Here is a 21,365-nt window from a genome sequence, read left to right on the forward strand (position 1 = left end):
CTGTGTTTCTCTACTCTTATCACAGTTGGGGATGTGAGGCTTCAGCAGACACAAGAGACCATCTGAGACTCCGATAAGTGCAGACACTGCACGCACTTGGAACAGAAATGAAGCTGTGATATTCATGTTCTGGCTGCATTTAATGAGCTGACAAGTTACGTGTGAGATCTGGGGATTAGGATTTGACAAACGCATTGAATATAATTAGCCTTGGCAAGTTATCTGGCATTTGTGAAAAAAGATAGTTAAAAATAAGAAGTATTCTGTTATTTAAAATCTGAACTATTTAGCACAGAAATTCTTGAGTTATTTTTAATCTGATACAGCAACATTTTGGTAACAATAACTCAAGGAAATTGGTTTTTGAGTGTTTATTTATTCAGCTTGCAAATTTTGCAATGAAATTTTTCGTGAATAAATGTTTTAATGAGCAAAATTAAATTTTATGACCTGAATCAGTCTCGCTTTCAAAAACAATGTGCTATAACCTATTATTATTCCTGATATTATTATATCTGTGAAGAAATGTACATATTTAAAATCTAACAACATCTGCTTAACTTCCTTAGAATGCATTGCATATAAAATTGGGGAAAACAACTGGCCAATGACTTCTGTTTGAAAGAGTTAACGTTTCCAACTCTCATTGGTCCCTCTGCCTACAGAGATAATGATGAATTATTTATCTCGCATCCTGCAAGACCCATGGCAGTTCCTTGGCTAACAACAACTTGAACAACCTAGCTGAATATTGATAGAGCTTTAAACTGGACTGTGTTACTGAATACGAGAGTATATTAGAAAATGAGGGGCTGGAATAAGAGCAATCACACAAAAAAAGGAGTTGTGGTCAAATAAGATAGCGTTTGAGAGGATAATGTGTCAGAACAAGAGGAATATGAAAATTAATTTGGCGGCTGAAGATTAATCCTTTAATGAGGATGAATTGTTGGGACTGGGTAACCCTGTTCTATTACCTTTGTAACCCAATGTTGATTCTTGGGATTGAATTTGATGTGGCTCTCGGGAGTGGGTTGGGTGGTGGGGATGGTAGAATCGGGAGGGAAAGTCAGGGGTCACCTTCCCAAATTATGGCCATTTAAGAGCCTCTTCCCATCACCACTGATACTCTACCAGTGATGGTTGGGGGTGGGGGGGGTGGGGGAGGGGCGGGGGGGTGTTTGTGATAGGTGGGTCTCCCTGCCAAATTGGGAAACCACCCAGTAAAACTTGGGGTCTCCCTGTGAGCTCGATGCAGGCGGTCCCCCAGATTGGGCTCTCCCATGGAGGGTGCCTGATGAACACAGAGAAGCTGGTCTGGGCTCCCGGAAATGGTTGCGAAGCGGCTGCCCTCAGCTTTATGCCCACTGTTGGGAACATCACTGCCACCCTGATGAAATTGGGCCCTTGGTTAGTTTGGTTGATGAGAGTTTTTGTTGCCAATAATTATAAGGCCCTTACTTGAAAAGAGTTTGGACAGTTTCAAGTGAGTTCCCATTGGACATAGACAGAAATAATAACATCAACACTTGCGTTACTACAGTGACTATAATGTAACAAAATGGCCAAGACAAAGCGTTAACAAATTCAAAATGGATCACAAGCCAAAGAAAGAAATTTTGGGAGTAGTGACCAAAAGCTTGGTCAAAGAGGTGGGTTTTTTTAGGATGCTCATCAACAAAGAGAGGAAGTGGAGAAAACAAAATTAGCTATAATTTGACATTAATTTGGGAATATTGCTGGAAAAGGCAAAAACAGCTAGCCAACATAGGAAGTGGAAACATTATGCAGTTTAAATAAGATATCATTGACATCCCAAACTTGGCCATCAATATAAGGAGGATGAAGTGAGGGTGGGGATTCTGAGTCAGCGTTCCGGAGCCCTAAACGTACTCAAAGATTTGGCGTCTGGTGACTCCTTGACGTTTCTCGAGAATTCCCAGCCCATGCCAGGGGAGAAGATTCTAATCCTAAACAATGAAACAGCCTTTTGTTCTGCATATGTAATACATAGTTGGTCATTTTGCTAAGACCATCTTTTCAGGTGTTTATCCTGCATATAATCTCATGTCTCTATCCTACAAGCTCTGTTTATAATACAAGTGAGCACATAGATCAATCTTTCCCTTTTACTATAGCATGTGGTACCTTGGCAACTTGTCTCTTATTACGGTTTGAACATTTTCTTAACCTTGGTGTTTATCATTCTCTTGTCCTTGCTGATCCAAGCTACCTGTTATTCATATATAGAGACATACATACATAGATGAAGATTTCCCTTCACCACCTACAACCACCATCCCCATGTCCCCCCCACCCCACCCCCACGCATGCCCCACCCACCCCCACAACTCCCACTATGGTTCTAATGCTAAAATTGCTAAGGAAAAGTACACAGCGATACCTTGACCATTTAAGTTATCTTTTGTCAAATTCTAACACCATTAAATGCTTAACTCCCAAGCAAAATGTTTCTGGGCTGGGTTTTTGGTTAGAGGAGCTATGTGTGTGTTGAACATTTCCAAAAGGATTATATGTTCTGAAGAGTCTGCTCATTTCTGAAATTGGGATCTAGAATAATGATGCCATAGAAGAATGATGCCCAATTGCAGAAGTGAAACAGAAGGAGGAAACATGTATATTATCTACAATCAAGAACAGCAGTTTTTAATATATTAATTCATGGGCTGTGAGCGTCGCTGGCTAGGCCAGAGTTAATTGCCCATCCCTAACTGCCCTTGAGAAAGTGGGGGTGCAGAAAATTGCTGTTCTTTGACAGTGGTTTTGTGGCAGGTCAATTGACATTGTCAAATAATTCGCAAACAAGTTTGAGCTAGTTATAGGTTCAATGCCGTAAAATAATTTGCCTTTTGGGATGTTTTCAGCTCCGAGGATTTGCAGAGAAAATGTCCCCTACAAAAAAAACCAATTAAAATACATTGGATCATTTTTATTGGAGAGTTTAATGAACTCTGGAGACTGAGGGGAAACTTTAATATGGATGAAAGGATGGAGACTTGCGAGTGGAGAATGTAACTGGGCAGATGAGTAATTGAAGATCGCGTGAAGTGAGGTAGCTATCAGATCTGAAAAAATGCATATTGGAGGGTGAGGCATGCAAAGGATAATAGGTGAAATGTTGCATGGGCTTAAAAGCAGAGGATGCGGAATGGGCAAACAAACATGCAGAGAAATCATGTGAGCATGAATGAGGAACACAGATTAACTGTGATCTCACTGAATGGTGGGCGGAACTGGCTCAAGGGTAGGAATGGCCTTCTCCTGTTCTTATGCTCTTATTAGCAAATGGGTTAATTAGGTAAATTCTCTAAACTTCTCTAAAGCAATTTCCCCCCTGTGAAAACAAGTATTGGAAACATATACATGCCAACTGTGGCTCAGTTGGTGTGTCAATCTCTGAAGCAGAAAGTGGGTTCAAGTTCAACTCCAGTACATGAGCACATAAATCAAGGCAACCACTGCAATGCATTAAAGATGGAGTGCTAAACTGTCGGAGGTGCCATTTCTTGGATCCAATGTTAAACTGAGGTCCTATTTTCCCTTTCAGGTGGACATAAATGATCCCATGGCACTAATCTGAAGAAGAATGGGGAAGAAAGGCCAACATTCATCCCTCAATCAACGTCACTAAAAAACAGACTATCTAATCATTATCATGTTGCTGTTCATGGCAACTTGCTGTGTGTAAATTGGTTGCTGCATTTCCTATATTATAGCAGTGACTACTGGCTGGATTTTCATCCTAGTGGTGGGTAGCAGGAGTTGGTAAATTTCCTGTTTTGGCAGGCCAGCCTTGGGAGAAAGTGTTGCAAAGGTGGGGTTTTCATCCTGACAGTGGAGCGGTGTGGGGGGGGCGAGGTTGGTTGGGGGGGGGCGGGGGGATGGTGTGCGGGGGTTCTGCTGAATGGAGTCAGGCCCACTGGCCCTGGAAGCAATGCAGCGGCAGCCGCAAAGGCTGTCGGGTGCCGAGGTGGGCTGGTGCTCTGGGCCTTTGAACTAGTTACAATAAAAACAATAAAGCAGAAAACATCCCTTGCCACTCATACCCCCTTATCCCCATACAGCCCACATGCTCTCTCCATGCCATCTTATGCCAACTCATGACTCCATCCACTCTCAATATCCCCCATATCCTGCATGCCAAGCTATGCCCCTCCACCCACCCAATGGTCACTCATAATCTCCAGGCTGACACTTACCCAATGTATATATACAGAACAATTTTTTTTATTATTCATTTATGGGATGTGGGCTTCGCTGGCTGGGCCAGCATTTATTGCCCATCCCTAATTGCCCTTGAGAAGGTGGTGGTGAGCTGCCTTCTTGAACCGCTGCAGTCCATGTGGTGTAGGTACACCCACAGTGCTGTTAGGGAGGGAGTTCCAGGATTTTGACCCAGCGACAGTGAAAGAACAGCGACATATTTCCAAGTCAGGAAGGTGAGTCACTTGGAGGGGAACTTCCAGGTGGTGGTGTTCCCACCCATCTGCTGCGCTTGTCCTTCTAGATGGTAGTGGTCGTGAGTTTGAAAGGTGCTGTCTTAGAAGCCTTGCAGATTTGCTGCAGTGCATCTTGTAGATGGTACACACTGCTGCTACTGTGTGTCGGTGGCAGAGAGATTGAATGTTTGTGGATGTGGTGCCAATCAAGCGGGCTGCTTTGTCCTGGATGGTAGCAAGCTTCTTGAGTGTCGTGGGAGCTTCACTCATTCAGGCTAGTGGAGAGTATTCCATCACACTCCTGACCTGTGCCTTGTAGATGGTGGACAGGCTTTGGGAAGGTGGGTGAGTTCCTCTCCGCAGGATTCTGAGCCTCTGATTTGTTCTTATAGCCACAATATTTATATGGTTAGTCCAGTTCAGTTTCTGGTCAATGGTAACCCCCAGGATGTTGATAGTGGGGGATTCAGCGAGGGTAACACCACTGAATGAATGCTATAGTTACAATGTCATGTGTGATAAAGCTTTTAAAAAGCAGTTATACATTCATAGCATTGTTACAAAGGACTCATTTTACTATAGCCCTATAAAGGTATCGTTTGAATTGCCCTTTAAAGTAACACGAGTAGAAATGGCAAGCATTTGAATAATGGAAGCCTGGGCTCTCAGCCAAGCCTCATTATGTATTCTTGGCATTATCCTATTAAAACAGCTGAACCCAAAGGAAAAAAAAAATGCTTGATTGACAACTTTCTCTGTTAGATACATTTCTCAATTCTTCAACGCGTATTTACACAAGATAAAGAGGTATCAATATTTGCACTTTCTGCAGTTGATATGTTAATGGGCTGGTTGATTGACACTTTTCGGGCTGTAGTAAAAGGAGTTTTTGGTAAGAAACTTATGAATGACTTTTTTTACAGCTTTTTTCACATGTGACATTACTATAGGTTTCATTGGTTCTGTACAGAGAGTATACTGGATATGAATGCATTGAAGTGTCATCAGATGGCATGGAGGTGATGAGTTGCCATTGAGGGTGGATGGAGGGAGCTTAGATTGGCATGGGGGCATGACTAAGATCTTTGAACTTAGCTTTCAAATAGTCCCGTCATCCAGGCTATGGTTCACAACAACTCCGCCATGAAGCTAGCCAGGTCAGGAGTGCAGGATGTGGGTTCATGATCTGCACCAGCCCGTCCCTTTATCCCACGCTGACAAACATCTGGGGTGCCAGGAATAGGGCTAGGAATCCCGAGACTGGGTCCAGGCAGCCATTTTTGAAGGTTCGCAGAGTCTCCCCGACTCTATGAAAGTCCAGCCCGACATCTGAAAAAGTACTTCATTGGCTGTAAAACACTTTGGGACATCTAGTGGCCGTAAAAGGCACTTTATAATTACAAGCCTTTTATTTATTTTTAAAACCATGGGTGACATCCCTGAGTTTTCGAAACATTTCCCTCATATTTTTAATCTACACCCAAAAGGTGGAGTTGATTTTCTTTATAGATGATGAATGATAAATGATAGATGATTTTGAAGCCACTGTATATTGGCAACTTTTCCTGATTTTATTTAAGGAACAAGTTTAGTTGCTTGATGTACTCACATTTTTGGTGTCACTGGTTCAGAAGTAGTTTAAATATTGTAATCCAGAGAACCGTATGCTCATGTTTAGACTGTTACCTTGATCGAATCTAGTGCAGGTACTTCATGGAAAAACAGAGAGAATTGTGTTCTCGAGTTGTCTCCAGTAGTTCACTGGTATTCTTTGAAAAGTAAAGGGATGACACTGTTATTTAATGGCACATGGTGCCAGTGATAGATTGCAAAGCATTTCTCAGTAAACCTGCAGTAAATATGTTGCAATTATTAATCTCCGAGTTTGAATTCACAGGTCAATGCTACACAGTGCAATGGTAGTCAGTGCACAACACTTCTCCCTAATAATACAACCAAATTCAGGAAACAAGGGCACCAAGCACCCTTGGAGTGATGGAGTTTCCTGTGCTGCTGAACTATATAGCAAATAAATCTGGAGGAGCCGTGCACACTAATGGGAAACTCCAAAATAGCAGAAACGAACTAGAAACTCCAGTAGGAGCTGTAGTTAAGGTCGAACAGTAGTTGTTGACAGTATTAGCTACAGCATTGTCATTTCCAAGGCACCATCACAACTCTTATCCAAACCAGGGCCCTTATGTCATTACTTTATATTACTCATTGATTTTAATTGAGAGTGAAACCTGGCTGGCGTAAAATCAATGTTATCCCCGATCCCATCCGTTTCCTGGCTGGCAGGATGGGTTAAAATTACCCTAATTTTGCAGGTGGAAAATTAGCATTGTGCCATGGGCTAACTACCTGGCGAATTTGGTTAAAATTACTCCCAGTGTGTCAAATCCAGCTGATGTCAGCTTGGAATTTCACATAAAGGATGCAGCCTCTTCCCTTTCAATCAATTACGTTTAATAATTCAAAAATAATGTAATAGCTACATTCCCAATTTGCTGCCTTATTTATATTCCTAATTCACCTTCATTTTCTTAGTGCAATTTATCTGTACACTCTCTCAACATGCACCACATAAGTATTGAAGACAATATCGCACATCGCTTGCAAGTTATGTTGGGAACGAATCACACCTCCACAAACATTCACTCCCTCCACCACCGATGCACAGTAACAGCAGTGTGTACCATCTACAAGATGCACTGCAGGAACTCACCAAGACTCCTTTGACAGCACCTTCCCAACACACGGCCACTATCATCTAGAAGGACAAGGGCAGCAAATAGATGGGAACATCACTACCTGGAAGTTCCCCTCCAAGCCACTCACCATCTTGACTTTGAAATATATCACCGTTCCTTCACTGTTGCTGGGTCAAAATCCTGGAACTCCCTCCCTAACAAGACTGTGGGTATACCTACACCACATGGACTGCAGCAGTTCAAGAAGGCAGCTCACCACCATCTTCTCAAGGGCAATTAGGGACGGGCAATAAACGCTGGCCCAGCCAGTGAAGAACACATCCTGTTTATAAAAAAAAAATTGTACAGATGGTATTTCATACAAGGTTAAAAGTAAGTCATTGGTTTAAGTGCGATCACAGATTACCAAAACACAGCTCATGTGCATACTAAGAATAAATTCCTCCTTTAAATGCCCTCCCTTCTGTCTGTAATTTCTGAAAATATTATCTCAGTAAAACAATGTTAATGAAATTTAAAATTGTGCTGAAATTACAGAAAATGAAGATTGAGAGGCTGCTGCAAAGTCATAACCATGGAACCTTACAACATAATAACAAATGAATCACATGGGAGTTTATTAAAGGAATTGACTCCATTTCCAAAAAGGAATTATAAGGGAAATAAGAGTGTAATGTGTTTGGGGGAGAGATTGAGAGAGAGTGAATATGAATGTTACTAGCTTGGAACACAATTTCATGGCTTGACTAAATTTTCAAGTCAGCTGAACCCTGAAATTGTGATATTGTTGTGTAACACTATCCTCGCCAGCTGTTGTTGCTTAAATAAGGACACAGAAATCCATGGGAGGGCATGATGCTGGGCAGTATGCCAGGTTGTGCCTGCTGGTGACCTCTGCCACTTAGCCTGCCTCAGAATTCAATAAAATATTGGCAACAGAGACCATTTTTCCCTGGATAAATGCAGCTTTGTTACCACTCCAAGCTGTAAGATTTCTGGGTTCGAGGCCACAGGCACCTCAATAGGCAGCCGACTATTCGTATGTAAACTTAATATAGTTAATTGAGTTTCTTAAGAAGCAACAGTTTAGATATGATACATTAACTAATTAGATGGAGAAAGGTATATAACCTGTAACAGCTTGTGATAACAGCATTCCTCTCTCTAGTCAAAGTGTTAGGAAACTCTTCCCTCAATCTCTTGATCTTCCTCCTCTTCCTCTGGGCCATCTTCCATCTGAAGAATGCCCAACGGGCACTGCCACCTCACCAGCACCTCAGGCCCCGCACCTCAGCAACCCCTCAGCCCACAGCCACCAGTTTGACACCAATATTTACACCCTTTTTGGGGGGGCTGGTAGCTTGCCCATTGTCAATCATCTATCTAACCATTCTGACCAATGGATACAGGACAGGTACTCAAAACCTCAGGGTGGTTACCACCCACTTGTGCGTCACACTGCTCGAGGTCAGCTTTTTAGTTTACATCTTGCTGAGGGTCATATGCTGGTCCTTTTTAAACAATTACAAAGATGGGGGAGGGAGGGGTACAGATGACACCATCTTAACTTAGGAATGACAATATGAACTAAGTGACCTTGCCTGCTTCCATAGACTGTTTAAAATGTTTTGCCTTTTTAGAAAGCTTTTTAAGGGGTGTTATATTATGCAGAAAATGTCTATTTATTCAAGACTCCAATTCCTTACACCGTATTCAATAAAACATCGACCACTTTTCCCTGGGCAAATGCAGCATTGTTACCACTCCCTGCTCAAGATAAAATAGATTCAACCCTGAGTCATTTCTTGCACATGCAACAAGAAAATAATTCACCAACCTGGAATCTAAGGGTCCATTTCATTGCTATGATTCCAACCCTGGTTCCAGGTGGGCTCTTTATGCACCATTAAAGAATCAAGAGTTAATCCTTCTTCTTGGCTTACTGGCCCTGAGAACCCATCAGACCCTAGTAAGTCCAGGTTTGGGGACTTCCAGCCTTGACTCCTGCCCTTCTCCCACCCTGACATCATACAGGCAGCGGTAGTGTTGTTCTCATTTGATATTGCAGATATCCCACGGCTGCCAACCCTGTTGCAATGTGGGTTCTTCAGATGTCTCAATGATGAGATCTTGAGCCTTGTATATTTAAAAATGAACTGTTTATTGTTAAGCTTTAACTATTTACAGATCCCAGGTTACTGTCATGCATGATGCTGTTACCTCCACGCAGGCTGGTTCCAGGGTGTTTTCTCTAAACATTCTTTCAGTCCATTACCATGTGACTCTATGCATCATACTGTGGGAAGTGCTATTCTCCAATCCCACAATAACCGTTGCTCCACTGAGCATCTTGACCATTACAGTGGCATGCAAGTATGCACAACATTATACAACAGGTAGCACAGTGGTTATATTGTTGGACAAGCAATCTAGAGGCCAAGACTAATGATCCAGAGATATGAGTTTGTAGTGATTGAAGATATAACCTTTCCTACTGCCTATTAGGGTCACGTGATTGTTCTGACGAATGAGGCCTAACGCGGTTAATCCGGGGGGAGGCGGAGGTTTCTAGTCAAGGACCTGGTTCAAGAATGTAGCTTCTTAAAGAGCTGCCTGAAATAAAGTTATCTGTTTCAAGTAGAAACGTGTCCAGTACATCAAGTCCGTTACATTTAGTGATGAGGATGGGATAGCTCCAAGGCTGCACCCCGCCTTGGGAATGTGAGTACATCAGTTCTAAAGGAAAAAGGAAAAGTATACTCACCAGTCATGCCACTCTTCGGCAGAATCGACCCTTATGATGCATCCATGGAAGACTGGGGCCAGTATGTACAGCGCCTTGGTTTTTATTTTGTGGAGAATAAAATAACAGCGGAGGAGAAGCAGAAAGCAATTCTTTTGACCGTCTGTGGTAGCAAGAGCTTTAACCTCATCCACAATCTGACGGCCCCGAATGCACCCAATTCTAAATATTTTAACGAATTAGTAGACGTCGTGAAAATGCATTTTCAGTCGATGCTATTGGTAAAAATGCAGAGGTTTAAGTTTAGCTCCAGAGTGAGGGCCCCGGGAGAGTCCATTGCAACCTATATAGCGGAGTTGAAGCAGCTGACTGAGCACTGCGACTTCAGAGACACACTGACTAACATGCCGGGGACCAGTTGGTTTGTGGCATTCACAACAACATCATGCAGCGCTGTTTACTTGCAGAAGTGAACATTGATTTGAAGTGCACCATGGAAATAGCGCTAGCAATGGAGGGTGCTGTGAGAGATGAGAGACTCGCAGGCTATACAGAATGTGCAACATGGCGCTGTTCTTCAGTTGGGGTGGGAACCTCCGCCAGGCATGGCACGAAAAGCAGAGAGGCTGCAGCGAAGTGAGATACAGTCTCTGCTGTTCAAACAATGAAAAGGCCCAATGGAAGCATTTCAGCAGTGATTCTGAAGTCAATCTGTTTTCGATGTGAGAATAACCATGTATCAGGAACCTGCAGATTCAAGGAGGCAGAATGCCATTACTGCCACAAAATAGGGCACATAATGAAGCAATGCAGGGAGAAATCAAGACCGTCCTTAAGACAGCGGACCAAGGTGATTGAATTGCACAATATAACAGAACCTGAAGCTGCTGATCCTGAAGCTGCTAATCCTGATATCTATTCCCTTTACTATGTCAAAGCAGTAAAAACTGAACTAATAACCATCACCATTCAAGTGAATGGAAAACCTCTAGTCACAGGGGTAGATATGGGAGCCTCAACCACAGCGGTGGGAGAACACACATTTAAATACTTAAATGAAGGTACCCAGATACTGAGTCTGGAGCAAACCATGGCTCAATTGAAGACATAGACTGGAGATTCAGTACAGGTACAGCTTCCAGTAATCATAGTGATAGGTGAAAGGCCTAGGGCAGGATTTCCAGGTTGTCGGGCAGGCGCAGTGGGCGGGCCCAGGAGCAGCCGGGAAACGGGCCATCGCACGCGATCGGCCCCCGACCGCGATCTCACGTTGGCCGGGGTTGGGAGTGGGGAGTGGGCGAGCGCTGAAATCGCGCAAGCGCGAAGGGAGCGCAGAATGAAAGCTCCCTGAAGGCAGAGAGCTGATTCAGGGAGCTGGAGAATTTTAAAGCCAGAAATAAACATTATGAAATTCCAAAAAAAAAAAAATTCCACCCCTTAGACTCACTGACCCAAACATCTTGACGATAAAAGTTCTGCCCAAACATTTTAATTTAAAAAAAAACTAGTATCGGAAACCTCATCCCACCCTTGGGTGCGGTTTCCTCAAAAGTCCAAAGGCCTCCTGGCCGATTCGCCCGCCTGCTGACCGTAACCTTGGGCGGGCAGTGAAAAATCCGGGTCAATTACTGCATTAATGGCTTTATTAGGCCTCTCAACTGTCGGCGGGCGCGCTGCCAACTTTTACATGTGCCCACCGGCCGAAATATCGCCCGCTATTTCACGCTTGGGCATGTCGGGTGCACACTCGCACCCCGAGCAAAAAATCCCGTCCCTAGTCTTCTAGGCCGCAACTGGTTACAGAAAAATTAAGCTCAACTGGTCAGGAATATTTCAAGTGAGACCGGGAGGAATTCCTGTGCTGTTAAGGAAATACGACCATGCATTTCGTGACGAATTGGGAAAGCTAAAAGGTTTGCAAGCAAAAAATATATGTAGATTCAGAGGTGACGCCCCATTGCCTTAAGGCCTGACCTGTTCCCCATGCCCTAAAGGAGAAGGTGGATGCAGAATTGTGCCACTTGGAGAAGCTGGGCATCATCCAGCCAGTCCAATTTTCGGAATGGGCAGTACGCGTAGTCCCTGTGATGAAACCTGATCAAACTATTCACATTTGTGGGGGCTACAAGTTAACTGTGAACAAGGCAGCTAAACTAGATAAACATCCTATCCCATGGATATGTACACAAAGATAGCTGGAGTAAAATAGTACGCGATGACATTGGGCGAGTGTCCTGACGTCATCGCGCACTCGTGCAATATTTTGCTTGGCGGGCGCATGTGGGTGCTGGAGAGGCACCCGCCATTAATTAAGCGCCCACTTAAGGCTCTTAACAGTCCCACTGAAGGTGATTTTTCCTCATCCCGTGCGATTTTCTGCTTGTCGCGTGGGCAAAACGGGCAGGTGGCCAGCCGAAATTTTCACAAACCTCATCCAAAGGTGGGATAAAACAAAGGTCAGCAGCATTGCCAGTGTGAGTAGTGAGGAGTTTTGGAGACAGTTTGCAGCTGGTTGCTTATTGGTACTTGACAGCTCCATCGCTGTTTGGGGCTTCATTGTTGGCATTTCCAGGCTTCATTTCAGGACTCCTTGGGATCTGCCAAGCCCCCGGAGGATTCAGACCATGTGGACCCTTGCAGGCATCAGATAGCCTTCCCTTACCCTGGTAATGGGGATTGTGGTCACCGCTGGTAGCACCTCCTCCTCTGAGGAAGAAGAGAGGGGCAGAAGGGAGAGGAGGCCAGGTATCCCTTACACTGTTCATTTCACTGTCTTTAAATTTGATTGGTTAAGGAGATACCCAATTGATTAAACTTTCAAGATGCTCTCGAGCGGGTGTTGCACTGTTTCACATGTGGCAAACATTAAATGAACAAAGAAAAAGTCTAACTAACAGCCAGCACCATTTGTTGGCTGCTTCCAGTAAATTCTGCGCCATTGTGTTTCATTATGAATTGTAACATTGAGCAGGCCCGAGGTTGGTCAAACAATTTTCAACAAAACTAGTGCCCCTGTAACACAAACCACCTTTCAGTACCTGTGCTTTGTGGCCATTGTATTGACATGAGATGAGAGAATGACAGTGAGGATTCCTGCACAATGTGAGTATTCACCTGATAACAGTGACAGTGGCCCAGCCTTTTCGGGTGCATATTACAGGGGAAGAAGAGCGCTTTGCACGATCAAGATCAAAGGCAAAGTCAGTGATTGTGTTGCTTTGATGGAAAGCCGATGTTTCAGTATTTAAAACAAAATAGTCCACATACCCAGAAAGGTCACTGCTCTGTTCTGCCCTTGGATGGTGTCTGATTCTGCTGACTGAGCATTTTTGAGCTGGAATTTCCCGTGCCCATTGGCGTCAGCATCATGGCGAGCGTGAGTGGACAGTGTGGCGGGAAGGCCTGACATCATCTTCACAACATCGTGAAACCAGTTTGTGATTGTCCACTCTGCCCGTCAATGTCGGGCCGCGTTTCCTGCCAGCAGATGCCGGGAATGTCATTTTAATACATCTGCATCTCATTATAAGCCCTGCCTCGCCGAAACACGCCCCCATGCTGGGTCAGCCAAGTGTGCCAATGTGTTTCACAACTGCACGTAAGTGACATGAACCTGGTGAGCTGCACTTCACTCAGGACTTTGAGCTCTGCTTGCTTACGCTTCTCCGGGCAGCACTCGTAGTCATCAGTGCCAGGCAGCACCACATCACTCTTAGCGGGGGCCCATGGGCAGGTCTCCACCTACCAGACCAGCCGTAAGGCGGGGGCGGCTTTTCAACAGCTGCAGGGCTAGGGCTTGTTTGGGGAAGGGGGAGAAGTGATCTCAGGCAAGATAAGAGGCTGCAGGGCGAGGACTGTACTGGGGAGAGGTGGGGGGGGGTACCCCGGGGTGTGTGTGGGGGCACATGTTAATCTTTGCAAGGCCTTAATAGGATGAGGGCTGAGGAGGCAGTCTCCAGAGGAGATGGAGCGAAATGGTGGTGAGGGTGTGTGTGAGAATGGGTGGTGATGTCCATTGAGATGGGCAGCGAGTGAGATCAGTGAATGTGTGATGGGCTTGAGTGTGTGAGTTTAGAGAAATGAGATGGTTGCCTTACCCTGGCTTCACGGATGAGATCATTCATCTGTTTTCTGCACTGGTTGAATGAGTTCTTTTGTGCAGCGTTGGCACTGACCACCTCTGCCACTGCCTCTCAAGCTGGAGCGGTGAGACTGATGGGCCTCCTGCGGTCAGAGCGGGGATTGAGGGCAATGCAGCGGGACCCGACCGTGTGCAGAAGGCGTCCCAAGGATCTGCACTCTTCTTGACTTTTGGGGCCATGTCTTTGCCGGTGTCCTCCTGGGCTGCGAGCATTGAGAAGTGTGGGCGCAGCTGCAGTTTAAATATGGTGCCCTGCGTGAGGAAGTGGCAAGTTAATGGAGTGGCAGACAAATCGGAGGCCTCCACGCCAGCGAGATGGCATGTTTCCTGTGGCTGCATAACTAATGAGGCAGGAGTGAGATGATAGGGCACAAGAACCGATGGATAAAATATTCTTTTTCTCACCTGCTGCCGCACTCAGTGAAAATCTGGGACGATTCTGCCCTTGGCTGTGTTTAGTGAACATATTTTGAAACCAATGTACAGTGAGTGCTCACTTCAAGTTGTGGCTGTGTTCCACCAAAACATGACTTAAGTGAAATGACTTTAGATGGAACATTATTGGTTCCTGTAGCAATCAATGTTAAAACTGTAGTTAGATTCCATAAGACCTTTCTCATCAGAAAAAACAAATACTAATAATTGTATTAAATTAATATTATAGTAATATTATACTGGTCTAAGTTGAGATATTTTTACATTGCTAATTTCCTACATCTGTTAATGAAATAACTTTAAAAATAGAATAAGTCTAAGACAATAAAAAAAAATAACTTTCTACTTATAGTATCTCCTGCTCACCGCAGATCCTGCATTTTTTTTTTCATTCATGGGGTGTGGGTGTCGCTGGCTGGGCCAGCATCTATTGCCCATTCCTAATTGCCCTTGAGAAGGTGGTGGTGAGCTACCTCCTTAAACCACTGAAGTCCATGTGGTGTAGGTACACCCACCATGCTGTTAGGGAGGGAGTTCCAGGATTTTCACCCAGCGACAGTGGAGGAACAACAATATATTTCCAAGTCAGGATGGTGAGTGACTTGAAGGGGAACTTCCAGGTGGTGGTGTTTCCATCCATCTGTTGCTCTTGTCCGTCTAGATGGTAGTGGTTATGGGTTTGGAAGGTGCTGTTTAAGGAGCCTTGGTGAATTCCTGCAGTACATCTTATAGATAGAACACACTGCTGCCACTCTGCATCGGTGGTGGTGGTGGGAGTGAATGTTTGTGGATGGGGTGCTAATCAAGTGGACTGCTTTGTCCTGGAAGGTGTCAAGCTTCTTGAGTGTTGTTGGAGCTGCACTCATCCAGGCAAATGGGGAGTATTCCATCACACTCCTGACTTGTGCCTTGTAGATGGTGGACAGGCTTTGGGGAGTCAGGAGATGAGTTACTCATTGCACAATTCCTAGCCTCTGACCTGCTCTTGTAGCCACAGTATTTAAATGGCTGGTCCAGTTCAGTTCCTGGTCAATGGTAATCCCCCCAGGATGTTGATAGTGGAGGATTCAGTGATGGTAATGCCGTTGAACATCAAGGGGCGATGGTTAGACTCTCTCTTGTTGGAGATAGTCATTGTCTGGCACTTGTGTGGCGCCTCCTGAACCTCCCACTACCTGATCCTCCTGCTCACTGCAGACCCTCCCTCTCCGTGGCATCCAAGTTGTGGCCTCCCTCCCACCACCCCATCACCCCCCACCCCACCACCACCACCCACCCCCTCCCCCACCCCCTCCCCTCCCCGACCTACCCTCTCACCGAACCTCCCACTCCCTGACTTACCCTATCAGCATTTCTCTCTTCTGGACTTGGGTTCCTGTTGAAGACCTAGATCCTGTCTGAAACCAGAACTCTGACATTGTGGAAGTGCGAGTTCCAATGATGCAGAAGTGCCGAGATCAACCGCTGACCAAAACTCAGAAGCAAGGGAGCAAGGAGAGGCCGCTCCAAAATGATGCCAATTGGGGCATGCAATAATGATGTTAAAAAGAATTTTGCAATGCTCAGTGAGTTTACAGGCCCAATTAGCTTACCGACGTTAAGGGAAAACAGTATTAAACAGGGCAACGTTAAGCAATTTCTTACTGCATATATAGTCCTCCATCTAGTGGTAGATGTGATAACTGACTGAACTCAGGTCCAATGTCACAGGATTGTGCGTGAGGCCATTAGAAACCTGCTCTGTTTCTTTTCCATTAAATAATATGAGACACTGACAACATTTCTCAACCAGCAAAGTACCATGTGTTTATTTTAACTTATGACTGGACATCAGGACACACTTGCTGTGCCTTGTTTGAAGTGGCTTTTATAGTGTGGAGCTCCAAGCATACATAGTTGGGTCTGCCTGAATATTGCTCCATGTTAGTTTCTCCCTTCCCCACAATGTGCGCGCATCAACACAACTGCCCACACTTCAAGCAAGGCAACCACTTTATCAGAATTATAAATTAGAAGCGAACTTTATTCGATAAACTCTCCTTTTGGATGAGGCGACAAAACAAGTGCATTTTATCTGTCAGTCCAATAAATAGAAACAATTGCAGTCTTTCGGATTGTAAAACCGACCATCACTATTCTCTAGGCCTCTCAATTAATACGGTTTACAGGAAACCTTCCTTTGAAAAGTATCGTAAAGTTTAGATTTTATTGCAAATCCACCCAATCGTGAGCCTGGGTTGAAAGCACATTTCTCAGTGTCTCAAAGTTACAACAAGTTTCTGCTTTTATTGTCATCTGTCCCCCCCCCAACCCCTTATTGGCCTCACACTGTGTGCTGCTGTATTTATTGAAGCTTTTCCAGTTAAGGTTGAAAGCTTGTTCACAGTGGGGTCTCTCCAAGGCCGGCAATGCAGACAAAAGCAAGCAGTGAAAAAATAATGCAGATCACCAGGGCGCAATCATTAATATCTGTGATTTGTCATTTCAGTGCTGTTCCATTGTGTTCCTAATAGAGTTTACAAGGCTGCCACTGCTTCAGATTTTAAAAAAAATAAATTTCATAAGGTTGATGCTGGTGCACAGTGATTGGATGGAAATCGTTCAAAGCTGTTGTTGATAGATGGAGAAAAGTGGTGTCATTTTCTTCAATTAATAAGTGAAAAACAGATAGGGCGGAATCTTACGGCCTGCGGGCGGGTGCGCACCCAACCCGATCGGGAGTAAAATAGTGCGTGATGATGCCAGGCGAGCGTCCCGATATCGTGGCGCAGCCGGGCAATATTTCGCTCGGTGGGCGTGCGCAGGTGCCGGAGTGGCACCCGTCATTAATGAAGCGGCCACTTATGGCCATTCACAGTCTAACTGTCGGTGATTTTTCCTTTGCCCCCCACCTGATTTCCAGCTCGTCACGTGGGCAAAATGGGCAAGTGGCCAGCCGACATTTTCACAAACCTCACCCACGGGCAGGGTAATTTTTTTTTTACCAAAAATATACTTTATTCTTAAAATTTATAAAGTACGGTACTTAATGATTCAAAGTTGGCATTACATAAATCATAAAACAGATCTGATTCTTTCCATTTAGTATGTGGCACTCTGAGGTGCCTCACTACACTTACAATTACAGGTAATATTTACCATTTCCATTTCGTCTTAAACATATTGCCCCCACCTCGGGTTTAATTACTCCGCAATCTGAGCTCCTGCTCCCAGCTACCAGGAGCTAAGCTCTAGGATTCCTTTCCTAAACTTCTCAACTTCTCCACCTCCCTCTCCTCTGTCTCCTTTTCAAAAAATGGTCCTTAAAAGCTCCTTCTTTGAACCGGTTTTTGGTCATTTATCTTCATATCCCTTTAAGTGGCTTCATGTCAAATTTTATTTTACAATTCCTGTGACCTGCCTTAGGAAATTTTCCTACATTCAAGGCATGACAGAAATTCAGGTTGTTGTGGCATTTTCCTACATTAAGGGCACTATATCAAGGCAAATTCTTGGTGTTGTTGTTAAACCACCAAAAGGTGGTGGATGTTAAATTGGCTTTCAAGACACATGAAGATACCACGTATGCCAAGAAATCAGAGAAATATAGAAGATGATTAGGTTAAATTGCACAATGCTGATATTCTGATCTTGGAGGGAGTGCGACAGAAATTCACCTGGATGACACTGGGCCTAAAATGGTTAAAATATGAGGACATGTTGCATGACTTGGTTTGTAATCTCTCAAGTATAGAAGGTTGCGGGGTGATCCAATCAAGATTTTAAAGATTATAAAATGATTTGACATTGATCCAAACAAACCTCCTCCTCACCCTGTGAATGTTGAACACTGTGTTATCTGAGGACGTTGTTGGGTACTGATTCTGCCTCTAGGGAAGCAGGAAAGACACCCTAATTCTTTAAAGGTGCTTCCACTTTTTGGAGGCATTACTCCAGCCATGTTAGGTTATTCATGAATGATGCGTGAACAGCGGTTTGGTAATACAGAGCTTGAAAATTGCTGAAGAGAGAGACATGTTATCAAAGCTTTTCATCTTACACTCATCAGGACAAATGCAAGAATGCCAAATTTCAAAGGATCACAACAATTTATACAACAGGAGACAAGGGGTGCTGATTAACTCACAAGTTGACTCTGACTAGCCAAGGCATTGTCACTGAGAAAACAACGTGGAATTTTGGCTCCCCAAGCTCCAGTGTAATTTAAAAAAAGGCACAAGGCTTGAATATATTCCAATCAGCACCCTCATCTCCTGTAGTATTGATTATTCTGATCTTGGAGGGAGTGCGACAGAAATTCACCTGGATGACACTGGGCCTAAAATGGTTAAAATATGAGGACATGTTGCATGACTTGGCTTGTAATCTCTCAAGTATAGAAGGTTGCGGGGTGATCCAATCAAGATTTTAAAGATTATAAAATGATTTGACATTGATCCAAACAAACCTCCCCCTCACCCTGTGAATGTTGAACACTGTGTTTGACATCATTTGCTGGTGAATTAGTCATCAGAATGTAAGACATTGTTGAGACATTGAAGAGGATGATTTACTCTGCATCTTCTTCACATGAAGCCCCATCTTCCTAATATTAGCAAAGAATCCCAAATGTGGAAAAGAGTTCTAATTTCCAGCATTGCTGTCTCTGACCTCACCCAACACAAAATAATCACCCAAAAATGTAAATTTGAAAAAAGGCAAATTAATAAAATCACTCATGATTGTCAGATAAGCTAATTCTATTACATTGAATTTTATGACTTATCAGCCTGCAACGTACGAGCTCCAGGGCAGTGTAACTGGGGGATACCCCAAAGATGTGTTGGGGAACCCTCTCCATAAGTTCCCAGTTAAGGCTTGCATGGCAATTGCCTGGAAGTTCAGACTTCCGATAGGTAATCGGCATGCACTGAGAACCATCCGAAAAAGTGATTGAGATCGCAAACTTTGGATGGTTCCGACTGTTACATCAATAGTTACCCAGAAAAAGTTAGAAGAATTAAAACGACTTCTAGCTCCTCAGTAACTCTTGTACAGACCCACACTGAGTCCCAAACTCCATCCTCCCCCCCAACAATGGGATTCCCTTACTCACCAACTACCCCTGCCAAAGGACTCCCCCACACCCTCTGACTACCCACCATCCCCCAACAGGACTCTGTGTCTCTGCACCCCCCCCATTGGGATCCCCTAAATAAGGGACTCTCCCCAACCCCCGAACCATCCAGGGGATTCCCCCCACTACTCAACTGCCCTCCATCCCCAACTAGCCCCTACTATCCCTCCACCCCCAGGCTCAACCTGCCCCAACATCCTGCACCCCCACCCCCACCCACTGACAGCTGTCTGCCCACCTCTCCCCTCCCCGGCTGTCTGATCCCCACCCCCCCATCCCCCCCGGCTGTCTGATCCCCACCACCCCCACCCCCCAACTCCCTCCGGCTGTCTGATCCCCACCCCCCCATCCCCCCCGGCTGTCTGATCCCCACTCCCCGCCGACTCCCCCCGGCTGTCTGATCCCCACCACCCCCACCCCCCAACTCCCTCCGGCTGTCTGATCCCCACCCCCCCACCTCCTCCGGCTGTCTGATCCCCACCCCCCCACCTCCCCCGGCTGTCTGATCCCCACCCCCCCACCTCCCCCGGCTGTCTGATCCCCACCACCCCACCCCCCCCGGCTGTCTGATCCCCACCCCCCCCACCCCCCCCACCCCCCCACTCCCTCCGGCTGTCTGATCCCCACTCCCCCACCCCCCCCGGCTGTCTGATCCCCACCCCACCCCCGGCTGTCTGATCCCCACCCCCCTACCACCCCCATTCCTCCCGGCTGTCTGATCCCCACCCCCCCACCCCCCCCCGGCTGTCTGATCCTCACCCCCCCACTCCCCCGACTGTCTGATCCTCACCCCCCCACTCCCCCGACTGTCTGATCCCCAACCCCCTACCTCCCCCCCCCACTCCCCCCGGCTGTCTGACCCTCTCCACTCCACTCCCCCACCCACCTCCGAGTGCCTGACCACCCCCCCCAAATTCTAACTGTTTGACTGACAAACCTACCCTTCTCCCCAACCGGACCTTTAAACTGACCTGATGTAGGGCAGGCGGTGCTGTCATAAAAGGGGGGGTGGCGCGGCCTCCTTGTCTCTGATTGTGCGCGACTGAATGCCTCAGGGGCACGTTATCCAGCACAGGTCCCGCCGGCCTGAGTCGGAAGGTCGGGTGAGAAAGGATCGAAGAGACTTTCAAGGTAAAAAATAAAGTCGGAGCAGGGTGGGAATCTGACTCTGATTGCCACTGTGCGGAGGTTCAGACCCATCCTGTCAAAAAACGTGATTGAGTTCCAGAAATTTTTGCATCTAGTTTCAGGCCCCAGCTGGTCTCTTAAATAACTTGTGCGTAATGTGTAGAGGCAAATTGCCCGAAGCGCTGGAGTACAAAAAACAGGAAAATATGTTTTTAGTGCTACGTCTGATTGTGAAATCAACTAAAACGGCAGAGTAAACATTCTGATATTGAGTCCTGTCTGACAACCGATTAATTCATAGCAGGTTCATTAATCTCAGAATTTCCTCTCCTTCCCATTATAGATGTGCATTCATTTGCCGTTATTGATGTCAATGTCCTTCTATGAAAATATATTTCCTTGTTTTTTTTTTTCCCCCCAGGTAACCCTGACCTAGTTAGCAAAGTTCCTGTGACCATTCAGGTTTTAGATGTTAATGAGTACGCGCCAGAATTCTCGGTGCCTTACGAGACCATGATGTGTGAAAATGCCAAGACCGGCCAGGTACAGTATCAGGTGTATTTTGAAAAGAAATGCCATGCACTGTTATTGCTATTTCGCTTCAATGTACTAATCATAAATAAGACAT

At 45.3% G+C, this 21,365-nt stretch overlaps 1 protein-coding gene across 2 annotated transcripts in view; it reads left to right on the forward strand.

Moving 5' to 3' along the window:
• Positions 1 to 21,365, forward strand: part of LOC144679216 (cadherin-12-like) — a 245,825-nt gene that overhangs the window by 199,868 nt on the left and 24,592 nt on the right. For both annotated transcript variants that reach the window (XM_078539654.1, XM_078539655.1), the window contains one exon: positions 21,159 to 21,280. In XM_078539654.1, the coding sequence (XP_078395780.1) occupies positions 21,159 to 21,280 (122 nt within the window). The remainder of the gene's footprint in view (positions 1 to 21,158; positions 21,281 to 21,365) is intronic.

The sequence above is a fragment of the Cetorhinus maximus genome, chromosome 3 (genome assembly GCF_964194155.1).
Source record: "Cetorhinus maximus chromosome 3, sCetMax3.hap1.1, whole genome shotgun sequence".
In the NCBI taxonomy this organism is placed as follows: Eukaryota; Metazoa; Chordata; class Chondrichthyes; order Lamniformes; family Cetorhinidae; genus Cetorhinus; species Cetorhinus maximus.